General features: G+C 39.7%; 1 protein-coding gene across 2 annotated transcripts in view; it reads left to right on the top strand.

Annotated features, from left to right (window-relative positions):
* LOC140195454 (mitochondrial glutathione transporter SLC25A40-like) overlaps positions 1–21,759 on the top strand; it is a 49,271-nt gene that overhangs the window by 8,475 nt on the left and 19,037 nt on the right. For both annotated transcript variants that reach the window (XM_072253766.1, XM_072253767.1), the window contains 6 exons: positions 4,127–4,234; positions 6,626–6,685; positions 7,029–7,135; positions 12,210–12,277; positions 14,379–14,503; positions 16,338–16,511. In XM_072253766.1, the coding sequence (XP_072109867.1) occupies positions 4,138–4,234; positions 6,626–6,685; positions 7,029–7,135; positions 12,210–12,277; positions 14,379–14,503; positions 16,338–16,511 (631 nt within the window). In that variant the 5' untranslated portion in view covers positions 4,127–4,137. The remainder of the gene's footprint in view (positions 1–4,126; positions 4,235–6,625; positions 6,686–7,028; positions 7,136–12,209; positions 12,278–14,378; positions 14,504–16,337; positions 16,512–21,759) is intronic.

Genomic DNA, 21,759 nt, shown 5'->3' with positions numbered 1-21,759 from the left:
TGCAACCAGTCAAAGTATACACCATAATATATAATTGGGCCATTTTGCCCACGAGTCACTCCACCATTTCATCAGGGCTGATCATCTCCTGCCTCCTCCCTGTATCCCTTCATGCTCTGACCAGTCAAGAATCTATCAAGCAGCACACATCAAGGTTGCTGGTGAACACAGCAGGCCAGGCAGCATCTCTAGGAAGAGGTACAGTTGACGTTTCGGGCCAAGACCCTTGGTCAGGACTAACTGAAAGAAGAGCTAGTAAGAGATTTGAAAGTGGGAGGGGGAGGGGGAGATCCAAAGTGATAGGAGAAGACAGGAGGGGGAGGGATGGAGCCAAGAGCTGGACAGTTGATTGGCAAAAGGGATATGAGAGGATTATGGGACAGGAGGCCCAGGGAGAAGGAAAAGGGGGAGGGGGGGGGAAATCCCAGAGGATGGGCAAGGGGTATAGTCAGAGGGAGAAAAGGAGGGAGGGAGAGAAAGAATGTGTGTATATAAATAAATAACGGATGGGGTACGAGGGGGAGCTGGGGCATTAGCGGAAGTTAGAGAGGTCAATGTTCATGTCATCAGGTTGGAGGCTACCCAGACGGAATATAAGGCGTTGTTCCTCCAACCTGAGTGTGGCTTCATCTTTACAGTAGAGGAGGCCGTGGATAGACATATCAGAATGGGAATGGGATGTGGAATTAAAATGTGTGGCCACTGGGAGATTGACTTCTCTAACTTCCGCTAATGCCCCACCTCCCCCTCGTACCCCATCTGTTATTTGTTTATATACACACATTCTTGCTGTCTCTCCTTTTTCTCCCTCTGTCCCTCTGACTATGTGATGGACTGTGCCATACCCATTACTTTTCATAGGATTTTTCCTTCAGGGACATTGGTGTTTCCATACCAGGCTATGATGCAGCCAGTCAAAATGCTCTGCACTAAAATGTTGTCAAAGTTCTAGATGTCATGCTGAATCTTCTGAAGGAAGTAAAGGCACTGCTGTGCTTTCTTCTTAATTGCACTTGGGTGGTGGACCCAGGACAGGTTCCCTGAAATAATAACACTGAGGAATTTAAAGTTGCTGACCCTCTCTACCTCTGATCCTCTAATGAGCACTGGATCATTGACTCCGGTGTCCTCTTCCTGAAGTCTATAATCTGCTCCTTGGTCTTGCTGACATCAAGCAAGAGGTTGTTGTGATGACACCTCTCAGCCAGATTTTCAATCCGCCTCCTAAATGCTGATTCATTACCACCTTTGATTCGGCATACAGCAAACTTGAATATGGCATTGGAGCTGTGCCCAGCCAGACAGAAGCTGGCATGAGCAGAATTTTTATGTTCTTTCTTTTCACGCTGCAAGGTCAGGGGTTTGAGCAGTGGTGAAGAATGGAGCTGACAAAGCTCTGCACAGTTATAGCTTCTTTGGTCTTCATCCATTTTTTAAATTAGATTTATTAGTCACATGTTCATCTAAACACAGTAAAAGTTATCATTTCTTTTAGCAACCAACACATCTGTGGCTGTGCTGGGGGCTGCCCACAAGAATTACCACACTTCTGGTGCTACTTTATGTGTCCACAATATTCAGTAGAGCAACACACAAGACTGACAAACCAACAGGAAAGCAACCCCCTTCGTATTCTCCTCCCCCACCCTCCACTAGGTCCTGTTGACCTCATGCCTCCAACCCCAGGACTGGCCACCTTCGGGCCTCCAACCTTCAAACCTTGGCCCAGGACACACCGACATCTGACCTCAGGACTTGTTGACTGATCTACCTCCTGGGACTCACTGTGCAATGTAAATTTTATCATCAAGGTACATGTATGTCAACAAGTATTACTCTTAAGATACATATCCTTGCCGGCATTCACAATAGAACAAAGAAGTGTAATAGAATCAATGAAAAAGCTACACACAAAAAAGACAAATTGTGCAAATCCAAAATGAATCATAAATCAATAAATAAAACAGAACATTAGTTGTAGAGTTCTTGAAAGTGAGTCCAAGTGTGTTCAATGATTAGTTCAATTTTGTGATGAGTGAAGACGTCCATGCTGATTCAGGAGCCTAATGATTGAAGGGTAAGAACTGTTCCTGAAACTGGTGGAATTGGGCCTGAGGTTCCTTTCTGATGGTAGCATGAACTGGGCTGTATACACCACTTTCTGTAGGCTTTTCCACTCTTTGGCACTGGTATTTCCATACTAGACCATAATGCAACCAGTCAGGACACTCTACAATGCATCTATATCGGTTTGCCAGAGTTTTAGGTGAAATACCAAATCTTTGCAAACTTCTAAGAAGGTAGAGGCATTGCCAGGCTTTCCTTGAAATGGCATTTACATGCTTGCTCCAGGACAGATTCTCTGATGTGAGAACGGTTAGAAATCTTAAGTGACTAACACTCTCCATCTCCGATTCCCTAATGAGCTCTGTGGTTTTCCTGAAATTGGGTGAGGGGTTATTGTTCTGGCACCACTCAACCAGATTTTCAATATACCCCCCCCCCCCCCACCGCCATGAGCCATTCAGTCAACAACAATGGTATCATTAGCAAACTTGAATATGTACTTGGAGCTGTACTTAGCCTCATGGTCATAAGTATAAAGTGAGTAAAGCAGGGGGCTAAGTACAATGCCTTGTGATGCACCTGTGCTGATGGTGATTGTGGCAATGATGTTGCCAGTCTGAACTGGCTGTGGTCTGCAAATGAGGAAATCGAAGATCCAATTGCACAAGGAGGGATTGAGGCCTTATTGAATAGTTTTGAGGGGATGATAGTGTTAAGTGCTGAGCTGCAGTTAATGAAGAGCATCTTGATGTATGCATCTTCGCTGTCCAGATGCTTTAGAGCTGAGTGGAGAGCCAGTGAAAAGATATCTGCTGATGACCTGTTGTGTCTCGCTGACCTCGAGGACCACCGGCCCTTGTACCGTGGCTTGCCAACTGCAGTCCTTGTCCTTGGGGATTGCAGGTCTTCATCCTTTAGCCTACTGACCCGAACTCTATCTTTGGAGTTCAGTATCGGGATCTGCCAACTGACTGTGGACCTCTGAATCTACCAGGTGACTTTGCAGTTCTTTGCAATAAAAAAGGTCACATTTGCTTCAGGGCCAATTTCTGATTGAATTATGCCCCCAAACAGAATTTGTACTTAGTGCCTACATGTTTATTTGAGCTGTTGTCTTCCTGTCATCTTGAACCAGTGTGGACATTCTCCTCTGACCTCACTCATTAACAAGGTGTTTTCGCCCACAGAACTGTTTCTCACTGGATTTTTTTTTTTGCGTTTTTCACGCCATTCCCTAAACTCTTGAGGTTGTTGTGCATGAAAATCCCAAGAGATCAGCGGTTTCTGAAGTACTCAATCTGGCGCCAACAATCATTCCATGGTCAAAGTCACTTACATCACATTTCTTTACCATTCTGATATTTGGTCTAAACAACAACAACTGAACCTCTCGACCATGTCTGGGTGTTGTTATACATTGAGTTGCTGCCACATGATTAGCTGATTAGATATTTCATTAACAAGCAGGAGTTAAGGTGTAGCTAATAAAGTGGCTACGGATGTATATTCACTTCTTTCTCAGGATGAAGTTCCTAATCAATCTTGTTTGCTTTTATGCCTAATAATTGTCATGGCCTTTTAGAAAAATGAAAACTGTTAGTTCCTTGTACATGAAAATGTAAAATTGGCCACTGTAAACATGTAAAATATGAAATTAGATTATTGCACAATGCTTCATTCTTGTCATTGTTTCTGAATCTTACTTTATTTTCTGTTGATTTAATGAAAATCATATAGTTCAACATTTATAAACAAGGTCCTTGCTACAAGTTGGAAGATTTTGTATAAATGTCGTACGTTTGTGTGAGGTTGATGATGCTGTAAAATGCTCCCAATTCATTTCACTGGCAGTATCAGAGACTCACATTGAAATGCCAGATGATGTTTGGACAGATAAGTGAAACCTAAGTGAATGAGGTAGGTTTTCATGGTCATTTTACAGAAAATGGAGGTCAAGTTTATAAATGGCTTTCAAAAGTAGTACTAATACTGTATCTGGAATTTCAATTTTATTTAAAGAATTATAAAATTTAATTCTAATGTTTTGTCTGTACTGTAGAATAAAGGAAGATGACAAGTTCACAGATGGCCACTGGTTTGAACGGAATCACACCTCTCCAGCAAATGATAGCATCATGTTCTGGTGCATTTCTGACGTCATTAATTGGTATGACAATGTGAAAATCGGAAGAAAATGTATACTATTTGTATAAACACTACTGGGGCATATATGTAGATTTGTTTTTAATTAAATTGCATAAACTGATAAACAGACTTTGGCACAATTACGTTGAAGTCTGTCCATGGTTGCATATAACTGGTATGATTGCAGATGGTCCATCTTGCTGGTCACAAGCATCCAAAGCTTAATCAGTAGCAGGGCCTTCAGTGGTACTTTGAAGAAGTCTCACGCCAGAATTTCAATGTGAGCCTTAAAGAGCTGGGGTTTTGTCCAGGACTTTCAGTCCATCCACAGCAAGCAGGATTTCCTTGTGGTCACTCTAACTTCACTGCCTATTCCCATTCTAACATACAGGTCTATGGCCTCCTCTACTGCCACGATGGGGCATGCTCAGGTTGGAGGAGTAACACTTCATATTCTGATTCTGTCTGGGTAGCCTCTAACCTGACAGCATAAGCATCAATTACTCTGATTTTTGGTAATTTCCTCCTTTTTGCCCCCCCGCCTTCTTTATCCATTCCCTGTTCTGGTTTCCTCTTACCCCTTCCCTTCTCCTCACCTGCCTATCATCTTCTGGAGACCCTTCTCATTCCCTTTCTTCCACAGTCTCCTCTCCTCTCCTACCCTATCAGTTTCCTCCTTCCGTCCTTTACCTTTTCTACCTATCATCTCTCAACTTCTCACAGCAGCTACATCCCCATCCACCTACCTTTCCCCGCACCTGGTTTTATTTATCATCCTCTAGTTTCTACTCCTTTTCCCTCCCCCACTTCCTTATTCTATATTCTTCCCCCTTTTTTAGTCTTGATGAAGAGTCTCGGCCAGAAACATCAGCTCTTTGTTCCTTTCCATAGTTGCTGCATGACCTGCTGAGTTCCTGCAGCATTTTGTGTGTGTGTTACTCTAGATTTCCAGCAACTGCAGAATTACTTTTGTTTATCTAGTTTGGAATATATGTTGTGGAATTGACAGTACTATGGGAAGATGGTGTCAAAGAAGCTTATGAGAGGAAAAAGACCAAGTACTCTGAACTGGCAACTGAAGCTGCCCAGAATGGCTGTAAGACCAAGATTTTCCCTGTAGAAGTGGGATGCAGGGGATTCGTTGCTACATCTACGACCAGTCTATTGAAGAAGATGGGGGTGAGGGGTCGCTCCCTCCAACAAGCAATCAAGTCCTTGTCAAATGCAGCAGAAGAAAGCAGCAATTGGATTTGGATTAAAAGGAAAGACAACAGCTGGGCTGCAAGATGAAGACAGGAGGGTATGGAACTGAGGGGGGTGTATCTGGGACGCCAGGTAGCACCGTTGAGCCCTGTGGAGACGTCGTGGGCTCATCAACGAAACGTCAAAGAAGGAGGGTGCCCACCTGATGACCCCGATGACGTACCTACCCTCCCTCCTTGTCACCACTCCAAGCCCACTGCCAACATCGAGAGTACCGACTTACCATAGGGATTGAAACATCAAGTTCTAGTAGCTCTATTTATGTATCAACAAAAAACAGGCCTACATTAATACAGTTCTTCTGAGCAAAATTTACTCAATTGCCTTTGATTTGACACTACTATCCCACTGGTATTGCAGACGGTATGTGATTATGAAACCATTTTTATTGTCTACTTCAATTTTTAAGAAATTGTTTTTAATATCTAAATAATTGTACAGCTAATACTGCTGCCTCGCAGAATTCAATCGTGACTTCCGGTGCAGTCTGTGTTGAGTTTGCACTTTCTTCTTTTGGCCACTTTTCTTCCCACACTCCAAAGATGTGCAGGTTGGGACAGCTTCTTCCATCAGGCCATCAGACTGATTAACTCACTCTGATCCGAGTGTATTTCTATGTTACTTTGACTGTTCTATTTGTTATAAATTACTATGATTGCACATTTAGATGAAGACATAGCATAGAGATTTTTACTGATGTATATGAAGGATGTAAGAAATAAAGTCAGTTCAATTCAACTTGATTAATATGTAAGTGAGGTAAAAATCTGAGGGCAGTTGTTGGGAATGTGGGAAGAAGAGCTCGAGGGAAAATTAGAAGGAAATGGGATTCCTCTGTGCTCCAATTTCATTTCAAAGGGCTGAGAATGACATTCATTGTTTAAATTCAAGTTCAGTTTATTGCAATTCACTGAACACATGTATGCCACTAAATGAAACAATGTTCCTCCGGACCAAGGTGCACAACACACAAGAAAAAGTGTGGTATTGTGTCGTAACATATTAAGTAAACAATGATATATGCAGAATAAGCTGACACATAATTGGTTGAATTTGGCTATTTTGCATTACTTAAATGAAATCTAAAATAGAACATTTACAACATAATATTGTGCTGGGCATTAATTAACAGGCTACAACTTTTTTACAGTTACTCCATTTGATGTTGTGAAAATACGACTACAAGCACAAAGAACTCCATTTTTTAAAGGTAGCTACTATAATAACTAAAAGGAAATGCTAATTTTAACCAACTAATGTAAACTTTTCCATTGCATAAAATAAGACGCTGAAGGAACTTTGGGTAAACTTTTTCTATTTCTTTATTTGAGTAGCAAAATTTAACATGACTCAGAATGTCTCTTTCCAAAATGTCTGAGCAGCTGCAAGTTGGAATATACTGTGTTGCTGCGAGACTTGAATTTCCCTTATTTTGTTCATATATACAATAAAATCCATTGAATTTCTTCTGTGTTATTGGTGTTCACTAATTTATTTTTCTCACAGTCTATCAAACATGCTATTTATACTTCTTTAAATTATTTAAAATCTAGGCAAATGTTTTCTGTACTGCAATGGCCTGATGGACCATTTGTGTGTCTGTGAGAATGGAAGTACCAGTGCTTGGTATAAAGCTCCTGGACAATTTAGAGGAACATTGGTAAGCATCTTGCCTTCTGGAATTCATTTCAGCAACATTTTTATCTATATTAATATTTACTCATTGACAACTTATGATAGAATAGGAATCAATTTGGTTAATCATGTCACTGTCAGCTCCCAGGAGCTTCCTTCAGCTTAGGTTGTTATTTTTTTTGCTGTTAATCTACACAAGGTATACTTTACACTAGTCACTTCATCTACAGCAGTTCTTTGGAGAGTATGATCAAACGAGATCACCCAGAGCAAACACTTTAAGTCGCAGAAAGAATATGCATATTCTGCACATACATCAATTGACATCAAGAGCAAACACTCCCTCTGAAGCTTTAAGGTGGCCACTTTAATTACTACAGTGCTATATGCCAGTTATTATAATGCTAGCTCAACACAACCTGCAAATTAAGAATTTCATCTGAACATGTAATTTTGATACCGATAAATAATGCATTTTTTCCTAATAATTAATTATGCTGTTGATATGTCCAAATGTGTATGGCAAACAGCTAATCTACATCTGCTGAAAACAGCATTTAATGGTCAATATTGTTTTCCTTTTAAGATGAGGGATTGGGTAGACCTATGTACAGTTGCACACAGGTTATTGAAAGCCAACAATTACAAACGGGAATGGCATGTTCCCTATATTAGGAGAGGACCAGAATATACAAGTAAGGTAGTCCTTTTGCAATTTTGAAAACAATCTACTTTGCATTGTAGGTTTGCAGTGAAAACTGAATTGATTCCAAGGATGGTTAATTTCCAGTATGAAGAGAAACTGAGTACACTGAGGTTGTAGACCATATAGTGATGAAGAATGAAATCTCCTCAAAGCATACAAAATTCTTAAAACATCTGCAGGAAAGATTCAGGGAAAATATTTCCACTGGCTCATCAGTCTAAAATGAAGGCACCTGGTTTCAGAAGGGATAGGTAATTTAGGACTGAGAGGCAAAATGTGTCTTGGATGATAGCACTGAGGTAGAAGATCAAGCATGGTTTTCAGCAGGCTGCAATCATAACGATCTATTAGGCAGGGGGCAGTAAAAGGAAGTGGAGTTTAAGTGGAGCATCCATTGTTGGATGTTCAGGGTTTGGCTCAACAGACTTGGGTGAGAATACACGGAGGATGAAATAAAGTTTCTAATAAGTTGGCCTTCTCTTTCTTTGCCCATTAGTATGTATCGTAGCTAGTTCAGTGAGAATATGTCCAGGGTTATGGTATGTTCTTTGTGTAAGATGTGGGAGACCTCCAGTCTCCCTGATAACTACATCTGCACAAGGTGCATTGAACTGCAGCTCCTTAGAGTGTGTTAAAGAACTGAAGCTACACCTCTGTGACCTTCAGATTACGAGGAGGTGATAGATAGGAGCTACAGGGAAGTAGTAACCCCTAAGCTGCAGGAGGCAGGTACCTGTCGACTGTTAGGAGAGGGAAAGTGGATAGGCAGCCAGTGCAGAATACCCCTGTGGCCATTCACCTCAATAATAAGCATACCGCTTTGGATAATGTTGGTGGGGATGGGTCACCTGGGTTTCTGGCTCAGAGTCTGGTTCTGTGGCTCAGTACATAAGAGGGGAGAGGAGGAATGCAGTGCTAATATGGGGTTCTATAGTGTAAGGTCCTGATTAAAAGATGTTTTATTGTATTTCTACTGCTATGCTGTGAGGTATTTTATTTTGCAGATTTATTTTAGTAGCTCTTCTGCAAAACAGTGTGGTCTGCTAATTAAGCTTCATAGACTAGTGTTTTGGCTTTTGCTAAGATAAGGAGCCGATTGATTAGCTCAGGAAGGTTGTGTCAGCCAATCGGGTTTGTCTTAGTAATGTTCTGTAATATTCTGTCCAGTGAGATGCCACGGAACATTCGAGAGAGCTGGGCAGGATCAGATTTCTGAACAACAGTAGTCTGGTTTTTGGGTCTTTTGTTGGGAGGTGTTGGAAGATGAAGGTGGCATGAAGCGGATAACAAGGAAAGATGCTCATATCCTACCAGAGGAAAGACCCCATTGTAAGAAGGGCTTTGTGCAGATGAATGGCTCCAAGGAGCAAGTATCAATAGTCCTGAGTTAACCTGTTCATTCAAAATGGCCTTCAAATGAAGTTCGAGCTGTGGTTGGTGTCTTTCACGCAGAACATGGGTTCGACGTGCGAGTAATCAGAGTGAAGCACCCAGCTACTCCAGAAAGGGGCTCCAACATTTATGTGCACATTTAGACTGGTTTAACTGTAATGGGACCTTTTTCTTTTTTTTCTGTTAACTGTTTGTCAAGTAAAAATATCTGTAAATATACTTCCACTTTAATTTTATGCAGTGCAAGGTCTGTTATTTCCTGGCGAACGATAACTTTGCTTGGAGTAGAATAATTTGGCAGGTGAATGCATGCACAGCACAGGATTTCAGATTTCTGGATCATTGGGATCACTTCTGGGGAAGGTATGACCTGAACAAAAAGGACAAGTTACACCTGAACCCAAGAGGGTCCAATATCCTTGCAGGCAGGTTTGCTAGAACTGTTAGGGAGGCTTTAAACTAATTTGACACAGGTAGGAACTGGAGTGATAGGGTTGAGAATGAGGCAGTTGGTATACAAGTACATGCAGTGTAGAGAGACTGCGAGGAAGGGCAGGTAAATAATAGGGCAAAATTGCAGTCAGTGGGATGAATTGAAGTGTGACTTGGGGGAAGAATCGAAAAGCATAATGAATACAAGACTGAAGGTGTCATAAGACCGCAAGACATAAGAGCAGAATTTCCTAGGAGCAGGCCTATCGAGTCTGCTCCACCATTCAATCATGGCTGATCCTTTTTTTTCAATCCCTCCTCAGCCCCACTCCCCAGCCTTTTCCCCATAACCTTTGGTGCGATGGCCAATCAAGAACTTATCAATCTCCATCTTAAATACATCCAACAACCTCGCCTCCACAGCTGCCTGTGGTAACAAATTCCACAAATTCACCACCTTCTGGTTAAAGAAATATCTCCCCATCTGTTTTAATTGGGCACCCCCTTATCTTGAGGCTGTGGCCTCTTGTTCTAGGCCCTCCCACCATGGGAAACATCCTTTCTACATGTACTCTGTCTAGGCCTTTCAACATTCGAAAGATTTCAATGAGATATATTTGAATGCATGCTGTATACAGAATAAAGTAAATTATCTTGTAGTGCAGTTGTAGATTGGCAGGTTTAACATTGTGAGTATCACTGAGTTGTGGCTAAAAGAAGATCACAGTTGGAAGCTTAACATCCAAGGTTACACTACTGAAAGGACAGGCAGGTAGGCAAGGGGGTGGAGTGGCTCATTTGGTAAAAAATGAAATCAAATCCTTAGAGAGAGGTGACATAAGATTGGATGATGTAGGATCCTTGTGGGTAGCAGTAAGAAACTGCAAGGGTAAAAAGATTCTGGGCAGTATACACAGGCCTGTGAACAGCAGCTAAAATGTAGGATACAGATTACAATGGAAGTTAGAAAGGGCTTGTAAAAAAGGCAATGTTATAGTCGTGGGTGATTTCAATATGCTGGTAGATTGGGAAAATCAGATTGGTGCTAGATCCCAAGAGGGAATTTGTGGAATACCTATGAGATGGCTTTTTCGGGCAGCTTGTGGTTGAGCCCACTAGGGGAAAGGCAATACTGGATGGGGTGTTGTGAAATGAACCAGATTTGAGTCGGAAACTTAAACTAAAGGAATCCTTAGAAAGCAGTGATCATAATATGATAGAATTCATCCTGTAGTTTGAGAGGGAGAAAGTAAGGTCATATATATCAGTATTACAATGGAGTAAAGAGAATTATAGAGGCATAGGAGGAGCTGGCCAAAGTTGGTTGGAAGGGGACACTAGCAGGGATAACTACAGCTGGAGCTCGTGGGAACAATTCAGAAGGTGCAGAACAAGAGGTATCCTAAAGACAGGATGACGTAAGAGCAACATAAAAGCAAAAGAGAGAACATGTGATAAAGCAAAAAATAGTGGAAAGTTAGAGGTTTGAGAAGCTTTTAAAAACCAAAAGAAGACAACTTAAAAAGCCGGAAGTGAAACGATGAAATTTGAAAACGCAAACAACAGGAATTCTGCAGATGCTGGAAATTCAAGCAACACACATCAAAGTTGCTGGTGAACGCAGCAGGCCAGGCAGCATCTCTAGGAAGAGGTACAGTTAATGTTTTAGGCCGAGACCCTTCGGAGTATTGTGCGCATTTCTGTTTGCTGTACTATTGGAAAGATGTGGTTAAGCTAGAGAGGGTGTGCAGAAGATTTTCTACATAGTAGGGCTTGAGTAATAAAGAACTTTGTTAACCTGGGTTTTCCATGGAACAACGAAAGCTAAATTTGTTATGATAGAGATGTATAAAAATTCTGAGAGGTATAGTAGGGCAGAGAGCCATTGTCTGGTTAACATGATAGGGAACTTGAAAACTTTATGTCATAGACTTAAAGTAAGAGGGGGGAAATGTAAAGGGAATCTTAGTATATTTTTCACACAATAGTTGGTATCTAGAGTAAGCTTCCGGATGGGGTAATGGAGATGGGAATAGTAAGAATGTTAAGAGACATCTGAACAGCTTCTTAAATGATCAAGGTGTTGAGAGAGAGAGAGATGGAATTAACGCAGACACATAGCATTTCTATAGGCAGCCATAATGGGCAGCAGATATGGTGGGCTAAAGATCTGTTTTTATGGTGACTAAGCCATGTATGCTCCTCAGAGAACATAAAAGGTCACTTACCACAGTTGAAGACTGCCAGAAGGTATCCCAGTTTCCTGAGGTGGCATTCATTTCCCTGCAGGCAAAAGACCAAGAAATTGTACCTTGGTGTTGAGTAGCTTATTGTTATGTTACTTAGTGTACATTTAGTACAAGTTACTTACTATGCATTGTGCTTTACTTCAGTATTAAGAGGTGTGAATATATTTGTTGAAAGTATGTGGCAACATATCAGAATTAGTATTTGCTCATGGGAGGTGGAAAACACCAACCAATCAATGCTGTGATAGATTTCTCCTTTCAAATGAGCTGATTTTATATCATTGAAATAATACAAGGATTTTCCTATTTCTGTATTCCAGGATGCATTTATTCAAATTGTTCGTAATGAGGGTCTAAAGTCACTCTGGAGTGGACTCCCTCCAACATTGTAAGATTATTTAAATCATGCTGCCTTAAATTTTGAGACTTCCAATTCTGAACTGCAATTCTGTATTTAAAAATACTTTGGGTCTGGGTTAATTCAAAACTTATCCAATTATTTATATTATAAGTGTTTTGCCATTATCAGAAAGAAAGTGAAAATTAATCTGCAGGTGCTGGGAATACTTAGCAGGTTAGGCCACACTATGGGAAGAGAGACAGCGTGAATGATTTGGGACAAAGACTTTATTAGAACTGGGAACTAAAAAAGCCATAAGGAGAGTAAAAATGAAATGTGAAGGTAAGCTAGCCAATAATATAAAAGAGGATACCAAAAGTCTTTTCCCCCGGATATACAGTACTGTGCAAAAGTCTTAGGCACTTATTTTAAAAATAGTGAAGCAGAAATGCTATCAAAAATAATGAAATGAAAAGTTTCTAATTATCAAATTTATTATAAAATGCAGAAATCAGAAAAAAAACTAAATAAAATAAATATTTGGTGTGACCACCCTTTACCTTTAAAACTGCATCAACTCTCTTAGAGATACTGAAAATCAGCTGGTATGTTGCTCCAATCATTGTGGAGAACTTGCCACAGTTCTTCTGCAAACTTCGGCTGTCTTGCTTCTGTCTCCAGATAATTCCAGACAGCATTGATGATGTTGAGATCATTGCTCTGTGGAGGCTATGCTATTGGTTGAGAACTCCTTGTCCTTATGTGATGGTTCTTTATGACCTCGGCCATGTGCTTGGGATTACAGAATTAATATTGGACCAATCACACACTTCCCTGATGCAATTGTGTGATGGATGAAAATCTGCTTGCACTCCCAGCATTGAGGACTCCATTAGTTCTAACCAGGTCACCAACTCCATTTGTAGAAATGCAGTCCTAAACCTGCAGGGAACCTTCACTATGCTTCTCTGTTAGCTGCAGACATTCATCCATATAGTGCTCTCCAGTTCTTTTACGGATGCACAGCATGCTGTTTGAGCCAAAAATGTCAAATTTTGACCAGTCTGTCCAGAGCACTTGCTGCTGTTATTCAGGACCCCAGTCCTTGTGTGTAGGTCAGTCTCTTGGCTTTGTTTCCCCTTGAGAGGAATGTTTTTTTGGCAACAACTCTTATATGAAGCTCACTTCTGATAAGCATTCTCTGAAGCTGTCTCGGGGTGTAGTTGGGTTCCTGTGGTTTCTGTGAGTTCCAAGCTAATAACTTCCAATTTAGAAGAGACGTCCATTTGATGTATCTCTCATCTGCTGCATTCAGTTTCTGTAGCTGACCAGTGCATTTCTGGTCCTCAGCCTTGCCCATTTCTTCGTGCTGCTTGGACAGAATATCTTAAAATTTCTGTCTGCCATGTAATTTTTGCTTGGGAGAGACCTTGCTACTGCAGGATGACCACCTTGTGTCTTGTTGCTATGCTCACTCTCACCATGATGTAAAAATGGATGATTTGAAAATTAAACTGTTACAATTGTTACACCATCACCTTTTAGTTTGGTTGTCCTTTTCCCAGTTTGATTCCTTCAACACCTGTTTCAGTTTCAATTAATCAGTTTAATTCATTCAACTTATTATCTCATTGATCTGTTTGTTACCTTTGTTTAATGACGCACTGGGCTTGTATACCTACAAAGTAGTCAAGTTTTTATTTGAAAAGTGGTCAGTTTCTTTGTATGTTACTTTGTTTAACAAAATACAAAACATTCTCTGTAACATCTAATTTTTTGGAAAATGTATGTTTGGAACCTAAATTTTGATCTTTTCTACTGACAAAATGCAGAAGTTCAAAATAAATCTAAATCAAAATTTATATTGAAAATCTAGAGGTGCCTAAGATTTTTGCACATTGTTTCCTGTTAACTTCTAATGAGAGGGGGATTACTTTATCTTAGATATGCAGAGTGGTGGCCACCTTGGAATTACTGCAGACTATCGCTATTGTAAGACATTACTATTTGAAAATTTTGTTTCACTGTTTAATAAAAGTTTACAATCTTAACATTGCAATATAAAGGAATTTCTTTTGCATTGTTACATTTGCGCACTTCAAATTGCTGTAATGTACTCTTATTATGATGTGTGATTTTTTTTTTACAGAATAATGGCCGTGCCTGCTACTGTTATTTATTTCACTTGCTATGATCAGTTGCGGAATTTCATGAATTACCGTCTAGGATATGATGGCAACTATGTTCCATTGATAGCCGGTGCCTCTGCTCGAGGTAAATTATGAATATCTGTGAATATTCCTGAACATCTGTTGTCTGTCTCTCCTCTGTCACCCAAGATAAGAGGACAAAATTCAGCATAGTCTCATTCTAACATTACTTCCCTTTTGCACAAGTAACTAATAGTAATGTTCTTCTACAAAATAGAATAGCTGACCTAATGATGGAGTTTTGATTGCTGTTAAATTTGTGTCCCAAAATCTTGTCTAGAGGTTCACATTTTGCATTGCTATCAAATATTATAGAATAAAACTTTATTTATGGTGCGAAGCTTGATATACTCCCTTACCCAAAAGACGATTGGCTAGCTGTAGTTTCCCGTGGTTCCCACTGGACATCAGAGGCAGCTTACAACAAAGCTGAGTTGCACTTCAGCTTGTGAAACGGCAGTGACCCTTTTCTTGGTTTCCCTATAAAATCATCTGGTTGAGACTTAAAATCTTAGAATGAATGTGATTGGTTTGTAGAATATGTGAAGCATTATACATCATCCTGATGTTATTTAGTGCAGGAAGATTTCCTGATTACACTATTTAAATACCCCTTAATCCCCTTGGAAAACAAGCTACAGCTGCTGGAATTTGAAATAAAAACAAAAATGCTAACTCAGCCAGTCAAGCAGCATCTGTAGAGAGAAAAGCAAGTTAACATTTCAGATTGGGGTCTCTTCCTCAGAACTGCAATGAGAGGTTGGATATAATTTAACTTAACTGCCTGAGTAGAATATTTATAAACTTCGTTATTTGTCAAACATTTTCAAATGAAGTTCTTGGCCATTGTGAGTGTTCTAAAATACACTTTTTGAAATGATATAATTGGCTTTACATGTAAGTATTTTTCATTTGCTTGATAGGGAAAGAACTCATGTAGCATGCTTGCCTTTATTAGTCAAGGAACATGTTTCAAGGGTTGGGAAGTTAGGTTCCAAATTTGTAAAAATCTAGGCTACATCTGGAGTATTGCTTTCAGTTCTTGTTGCCCTATTGCAGGAAGGCTGGTAGGGGCTTTGGAGAAAGTGCAGAAAAGATTTACCAGGACGCAACCTGGAATAGGGGAGAGGTTCTGTAAACTTGGATAGTTTTCTCTGGGGTGGCAAAGGCTGAGGAAAGATCTGATTGAGGTTAATATGATTATGAAGGGCATAGGTAGAGTAGACTGCCAGTATCTTTTTACCTGAGTTAAAATTTCAAATACCAGAAGCCATGCATTTAATGTGAGATAGAGGAAGTTCAAAGGAGATTTGTGGGCAGGGTTATTTTTTTACATGAAGTTGTGGGTGTCTGCCTGGGGTGATGGTGGATGCAAATACAACAGAGGTGTTCTAGGGGTTCTTAGATAGGTGTGTGGATGTGCAGGAAATGAAGATATGGGTGTTGCGTAGACAGAAGGAATTAGTTTGGTTACTAATTCCATTAGTTTGGTTACATTTGATTACTAATTAGTTCAGCACAACATTGTGATCTGAAGGGTCTGTTCTATGTTCTTAAATCAAAACAGTGAAAACATTTAGCAGATTTGACAGTATACATTGAACAAGAGAGTTGATATTTCATGCCAATGAGCTTTCAGTGAACCTAGAAAAGGTTAAACATTAAACATTTTAAGCTGCAGGAAGGGTTGGTAAAAATAAACATTCTCGTCATTCTCTTCCCCCTAGTCCTTACTTCATTATTAGCAAATTTTTTAACACTAACTTTTTCCTAGTTTTGATGAAAGTTCATGAAAACTCTGTTTCTCCCCACTTGTGTTACCTGCTTTATAGGCATTTTTATTTCAGAATTCTTGCATCTGTAATTTTATTTTGCTTTTCACTCTTTCCATCTTTCAGTGGGTGCAGTTACTGTCATAAGCCCTCTGGAACTAATCAGAACGAAGAGCCAGTCTCGTAGGCTGAGTTACAGAGAATTGAAGTATGTTATTCAGACTTCAGTAGCACAGAGTGGTTGGCTGTCTCTCTGGAGAGGCTGGGGTCCCACAGTGCTTCGAGATGTGCCATTCTCAGGTTTGTCTGTTTAATGTATTTTAACTGAACAGTTAAATGTTCAAATAATTTTTGGGGGTAGATCTATTTAATGAAGTAGTTGATTAGTTACTTTTAATGTTGGAATCATAAGTGCTTCAAGAAAAGGGAAGCTAATGTGACGATTAAAAAGCAAATTACAGGCAGAATATGTTGATATTGAAGTAAGTAGTTCTAAGTTGCATCGTGCTCAGTCTCTTTGGACTTGTGCCTTTTACCTACTTACCTCATTCTTCATTAGGGAATGTGGGCTTTGGAGCAAAGAATTACACTGGTGCTTTTTGTAAGCTGACCACAGCATCCAGTTGAATGATTTTGCATTTTTAAATAGTTTGCACATGCAAGCAATACTTGTAAAGTGTTCCAAACCAAAAATGCAAAATATGATAGCAGTAAATGTCATTTGTATAACTTAGTCTTAGATTCTACTAATCTTACATTAGATATAGATTTAATTGCTTAGTGGTAGCATATTCTGTAATTACAAGGGCAGCTTTGGTTTGAAACACTGGTTTTGAAATTAGTCTTAAAATATAAGCCTAGAAATTTTGCCACCAAATTTTGAGTGTGTGCTGTGTTAGTATTTTTAATTTAATATACAAAAATGTGTTCTCTGCCTTGGAAGCCTGCTTTGAGAATCCTCATTGAGCAATGAAACCTACAGCAGAAGGAGCAGGCTTGGATCAGATGAACTCTCTTAGCAGCATGGATGTTGATATAGATGAAGTGCATGTAACTTGCTACACTGCAAGAAATAGCTCCACCCACTGTGCATAGCCTTCTTACAATCATTCTAATATCTTTCACTCTATATTAGCTCAGGAGGGACTATGGAGTACTTGAGAAATTCAGCAAGCCACAAATTGATTTTCATGATGGTTGCTCTGAGTTTAAAGTGGCCGAAGTAGAATGTTTTGGTAATCTAATGTTGTTAACTTAAATTCTGTGCTTTAAGCAATAACCAGCCAGGTGCAGTTAGAGCCTTGATTATGAGCCTAGGAAAGGATGCTAACATTGGTCTTGCAGGATTTTGTGGAGACTATGTTGGTGATACAGCTTTAGTGCTTTAATGTGCCTGCTGTAGATTTTCATGTTTCAGAAGCCTACACTGTTGCCAGGTAGACCATGAGCTTTGTGCTGGATTTGCCAACTTGATCTTTAAGTACATTTCCTCAGATTGCCAAAAGCTGTTTCCGTGCAATAAGTTTCATCATTTTTATCTACTCTTTCATTTTGTATTTCCTCCCGAGATATGCAAGTGATCTACAATTTCTGCCGCGTCCTTGTGGACTATTGTCATTGGGACAGTATTATGCAGTAGGAGAAATTGCTGGAAGACTTATGAGGATGTAAGACCTATTTTGTATGCTGAACAAATTGACAACACTTTGGAGCATGTGGTCCATACATGCATTTATAGAAGCATCATAACACAGGAGCAGAACTAAGCCAATTGATCAGCAAGTCTGCTGTACTATTCAATCATGGCTGATTTATTTACCCTGTCAACTCCAATTTGTGCTTTCTGCCTGTAACCTTTCACCCTTACTAATCAAGAACCTATCAACCTCTGCTTTAGACCGATGACTTGGTTGCTACAGACGTCTGTGGTAATGAATTCCACAGATTCACAGCACTCTGGCTAATGAAACTCCTCCTTATCTCTGTTCTGAAAGAGCATCCTTCTACTCTGAAGCTGTGCCCTCTCGTTCTAGACTTTTCCACTTTTGAAAACATACTCTTCATATCCACCTTATCCAGGCCTTTTGATATTCAGTAGGTTTCAGTAAGATTTCCCACTCATTCTTCTAAACCCCAGCAAGTACAAGCCCAGAGCCATCAAACACTCTTCATAGGTTAGCCATTTCATTCCTGGGTTCCTTTTTTTGTAATCCTTGAACCTGCTCCAATGCTAGCATAGCCTTCCTTGCTCCAAATGTGGTCTGACCAAACCTTATTAGGCCTCAGCATTACATCCTTGTTTTTATATTTTAGTTCTCTTGTAATAAATGCTAACGTTGCACTTGCCTTCCTTACTACCTGCTCATCTTAATACAACTCCTGCTGAAGTTGGGTGACTATAGTTCAGAAGTTGAGATAAATGCTTTAACAGTTGGGTTTTTACTCCAGTCTACTGGGAAGCTTGTTGGAGGTGAGGTTTAAACAAATGAGAAAGATTTAGGAGCGAAGTTGCAGCCTTGCTTGATATTCTGTACTGATATTAAGCCCTTTCGTTAACATCATGGCTTGCATATAGGATGGTAACACTTTTCTTTAGGGCATCTGAATTTAAAATGATATTATATAGTGTCCCACAGTTGATGATCAGTTTTTTTGTAAAGTCAAAATGGGACCTACAGTAGTGCGAGAAAGTTTGTGAGCTCTGTTTTCTCTATTTCTGCATAAATATGACTTAAAATGTGATCAGATCTTCATTTAAGTCCTAAAAGTAGATAAAGAGACCCAATTAAATAAATAACACAATTATAATTGCTTATTTATTTATTGAGAAAAATGATCTAATAATTACATGTACTTGTTGGAAATAGTATGTGAACCTCTAGGGTAATGCCTTCTACAAGAGCTATTTGGAGTTGGGTGTTCCAGTCAATGAGATGAGGTTGGAAGTGTGGGTTGTAGAGGTGCCCTGCCCTGTGTATAAAAGAAAAGGGACACACAAAATCGGATTACTGACAGAGCCTGCTCTCCTGAAAGAAAGAAAGATCTGTTTAAATGCACCATACCTTAATCAAAATGACTTTAGAAGAAGAATTGTAGAGATGCATGAAGTTGGAAAAAGCTAAAGACCTGAGTGTTCATCAGTACACAGTAAGGGAAATTGTCTACAGATGGAGGAAACTCAGTACTGCTGCTACTCTCCTGCAAAGAGCACAACATGCAGTGATGAAGGAGGTGAAAAAGAACCCAAAGGTAATAGCAAAAGACCTGCAGAAATCTCTAGAACTAGCTAAAGTCTCTGTTCATTTGTCCACCCTAAGAAAAACCTGAACAAGAATGGTGTTCATGGAAGGACACCATGGAGGAAACCACTGCTCTCCAAATAAAAACATTGCTGCACACCTCGAGTTTGCAAAAGACATCTGGATGTTCTACAACGCTTCTGGGACAATGTTTTGTAGAAAGGTGAGACAAAAGTAGAACTTTTTTTGGCAGAAATGCACACTGCTGTGTTTGGAAGAAAAAGGGCACAGCACACCAACACCAAAACTTCACCCCAACTGGGAAGCATGGTGGAAGGAACATCACGGTTTGTGACCGCTTTGCTGCCTCAGGGCCTGGACAGCTTGCAATTGTTGAGGGAACAATGAATTCAAATTTTTATCAAGACATTTTACAGAATGTTAGGGTAACAGTCCGTTACCTGAAGTTTAATAGAAGTTGGATCATGCAACAAGACAATAGTAAATCAACAATAGTATGGTTTAAAAATAAGAAAATCTGTGTTTTGGAAACGCCAAGTTAAGGTTCCAACCTTAATCTTATAGAAATGTTGTGAAAGGACCTGAAGCAAGTAGTTCATGCAAGGAAACCCACCAACATCCCAGAGTTGAAGCAGTTTTGTAAGGAGGAATAGCCTAAAATTCCTCCAAGCCGATGTGCAGAACTGATCAACAGTTACTGGAAACATTTGGTTAAAGTTACTGCAGTGCAAGGGGGTCACAGCAGTTACCTTTTACATGTAATGTTGGATCATATTTCTCAGTAAATGTACAAGTATAATGTTCTTTGTGTTATTTATTTAATTGGGTTCTCTTTATCTACTTTTAGGACTTGTGTGACGATCTGATCACATTTTGGGTCATATTTATGCAGAAATAGAGGAAGTTCTATAGGGTTCACAAACTTTTTTATGCCATGACCCCTTATCATCAACCGAGTGTTCCGTGTTGGGAACCCCTGCTCTAGCTGAATAACTCTGCCTGGTGGAAGGAGAACGCTTGTGAAATCTTTCCTTATGGCAGACAGCTGGAAAAACTGCTGTATTTATCACAGACAGATTTCTCTCCTTTCTTGAATCTGGCTGCAGTCACCATGTGACGTGGCCTCTTCCTCAGGTAGATGTTGTTAAGCGAGGGTGAATTTGTGAAAGAAGAGCCTCTTCACCAAAACTTCCCTAAGGATACCATCTGGTTGTTGTAGTTGACATGTAGATTTACTTGTTGGTCTAGAATGGCATTGGGATGCTAAAATGGCCGTGGTTGAGGCGTTCTTCGAATGTCTCTCAACCTTAACATATTCCTCTGTTCTTGCGTTTCAGTGTGGTTAATCCTTGGATGGTAATACCTTGTACATTACCACATCTTCAGTAGCCACAGCTTCCATTCTGCCCTTTATAATAGTCAATACTGTATATGGACAAATGGACTCTTTTTCTCCAGTAGTGGCAGCTAGTTGCTTTAAATTGTGCCCAAACTCCTCTTGCAAGAAAAGAAGTGAGCGAGTTAATGAGATTTGAGGAAGTTTTCATGCATGTCCATCTTGATTTAATAGCATATATGTTTGCCTTTTAGACGAGTGTATTTGTGTGTCCAGTGATAACAAGACAGTACAATTTGAGAAGTGTATTGTGAGTTTTAATTCGTGTGATTTGTGATTGGTGAAACACTTGGTGTATTTCAGTTCTTATCTTAACATAACAACTTTTGTTTTATTTCCTGTCTTCCCCCTGCCTTGCATCTGATTGTCTACAGAGCTTTCTGCAAGGAGCATGGAGCATCTATTCTGTGTTCCATACATGACCAAATTGAAACCAAATGTATTATCTTAAACACTTCTTCAATTTTGCACAACATATTTTGTCTCTATCATTAAAATAATTCCCTGAGAAATGTTGAGAACAACATAGATGTGTGCAAAACCATACACGTTATTTGTTCCTTATACTATTTGAGTCAATTTCTGTATCATTCTTTACCGCACTCACAACCCTGCTTTCAATGGTCCCAGTGTTCATGAAATGTAATGAACTGCAGAAATTGGACCTTTATATTTTTTTCAATTATACTGGAAAATATGTTATACTCTTGCTCAAATATCACCTCTTCATTTGAGAGTTGGATAGACAGTTGGGTTGCTAATCAACAGACCTGTTTAATGATGTACAGATAAGTTAGTTGGCTAGCTCCGTTTTTATCTTCATTTTGAATAAAGCCGTTTACTTTTTTGATGAAGGGTCTCGGCCTGAAACGTCGACTGCACCTCTTCCTAG

The sequence above is a fragment of the Mobula birostris genome, chromosome 3 (genome assembly GCF_030028105.1).
Source record: "Mobula birostris isolate sMobBir1 chromosome 3, sMobBir1.hap1, whole genome shotgun sequence".
Classification (NCBI taxonomy): Eukaryota; Metazoa; Chordata; class Chondrichthyes; order Myliobatiformes; family Myliobatidae; genus Mobula; species Mobula birostris.
The sequence above is the reverse complement of the archived record's forward strand: the minus strand, read 5'-3'. Positions and strand labels throughout refer to the sequence as shown.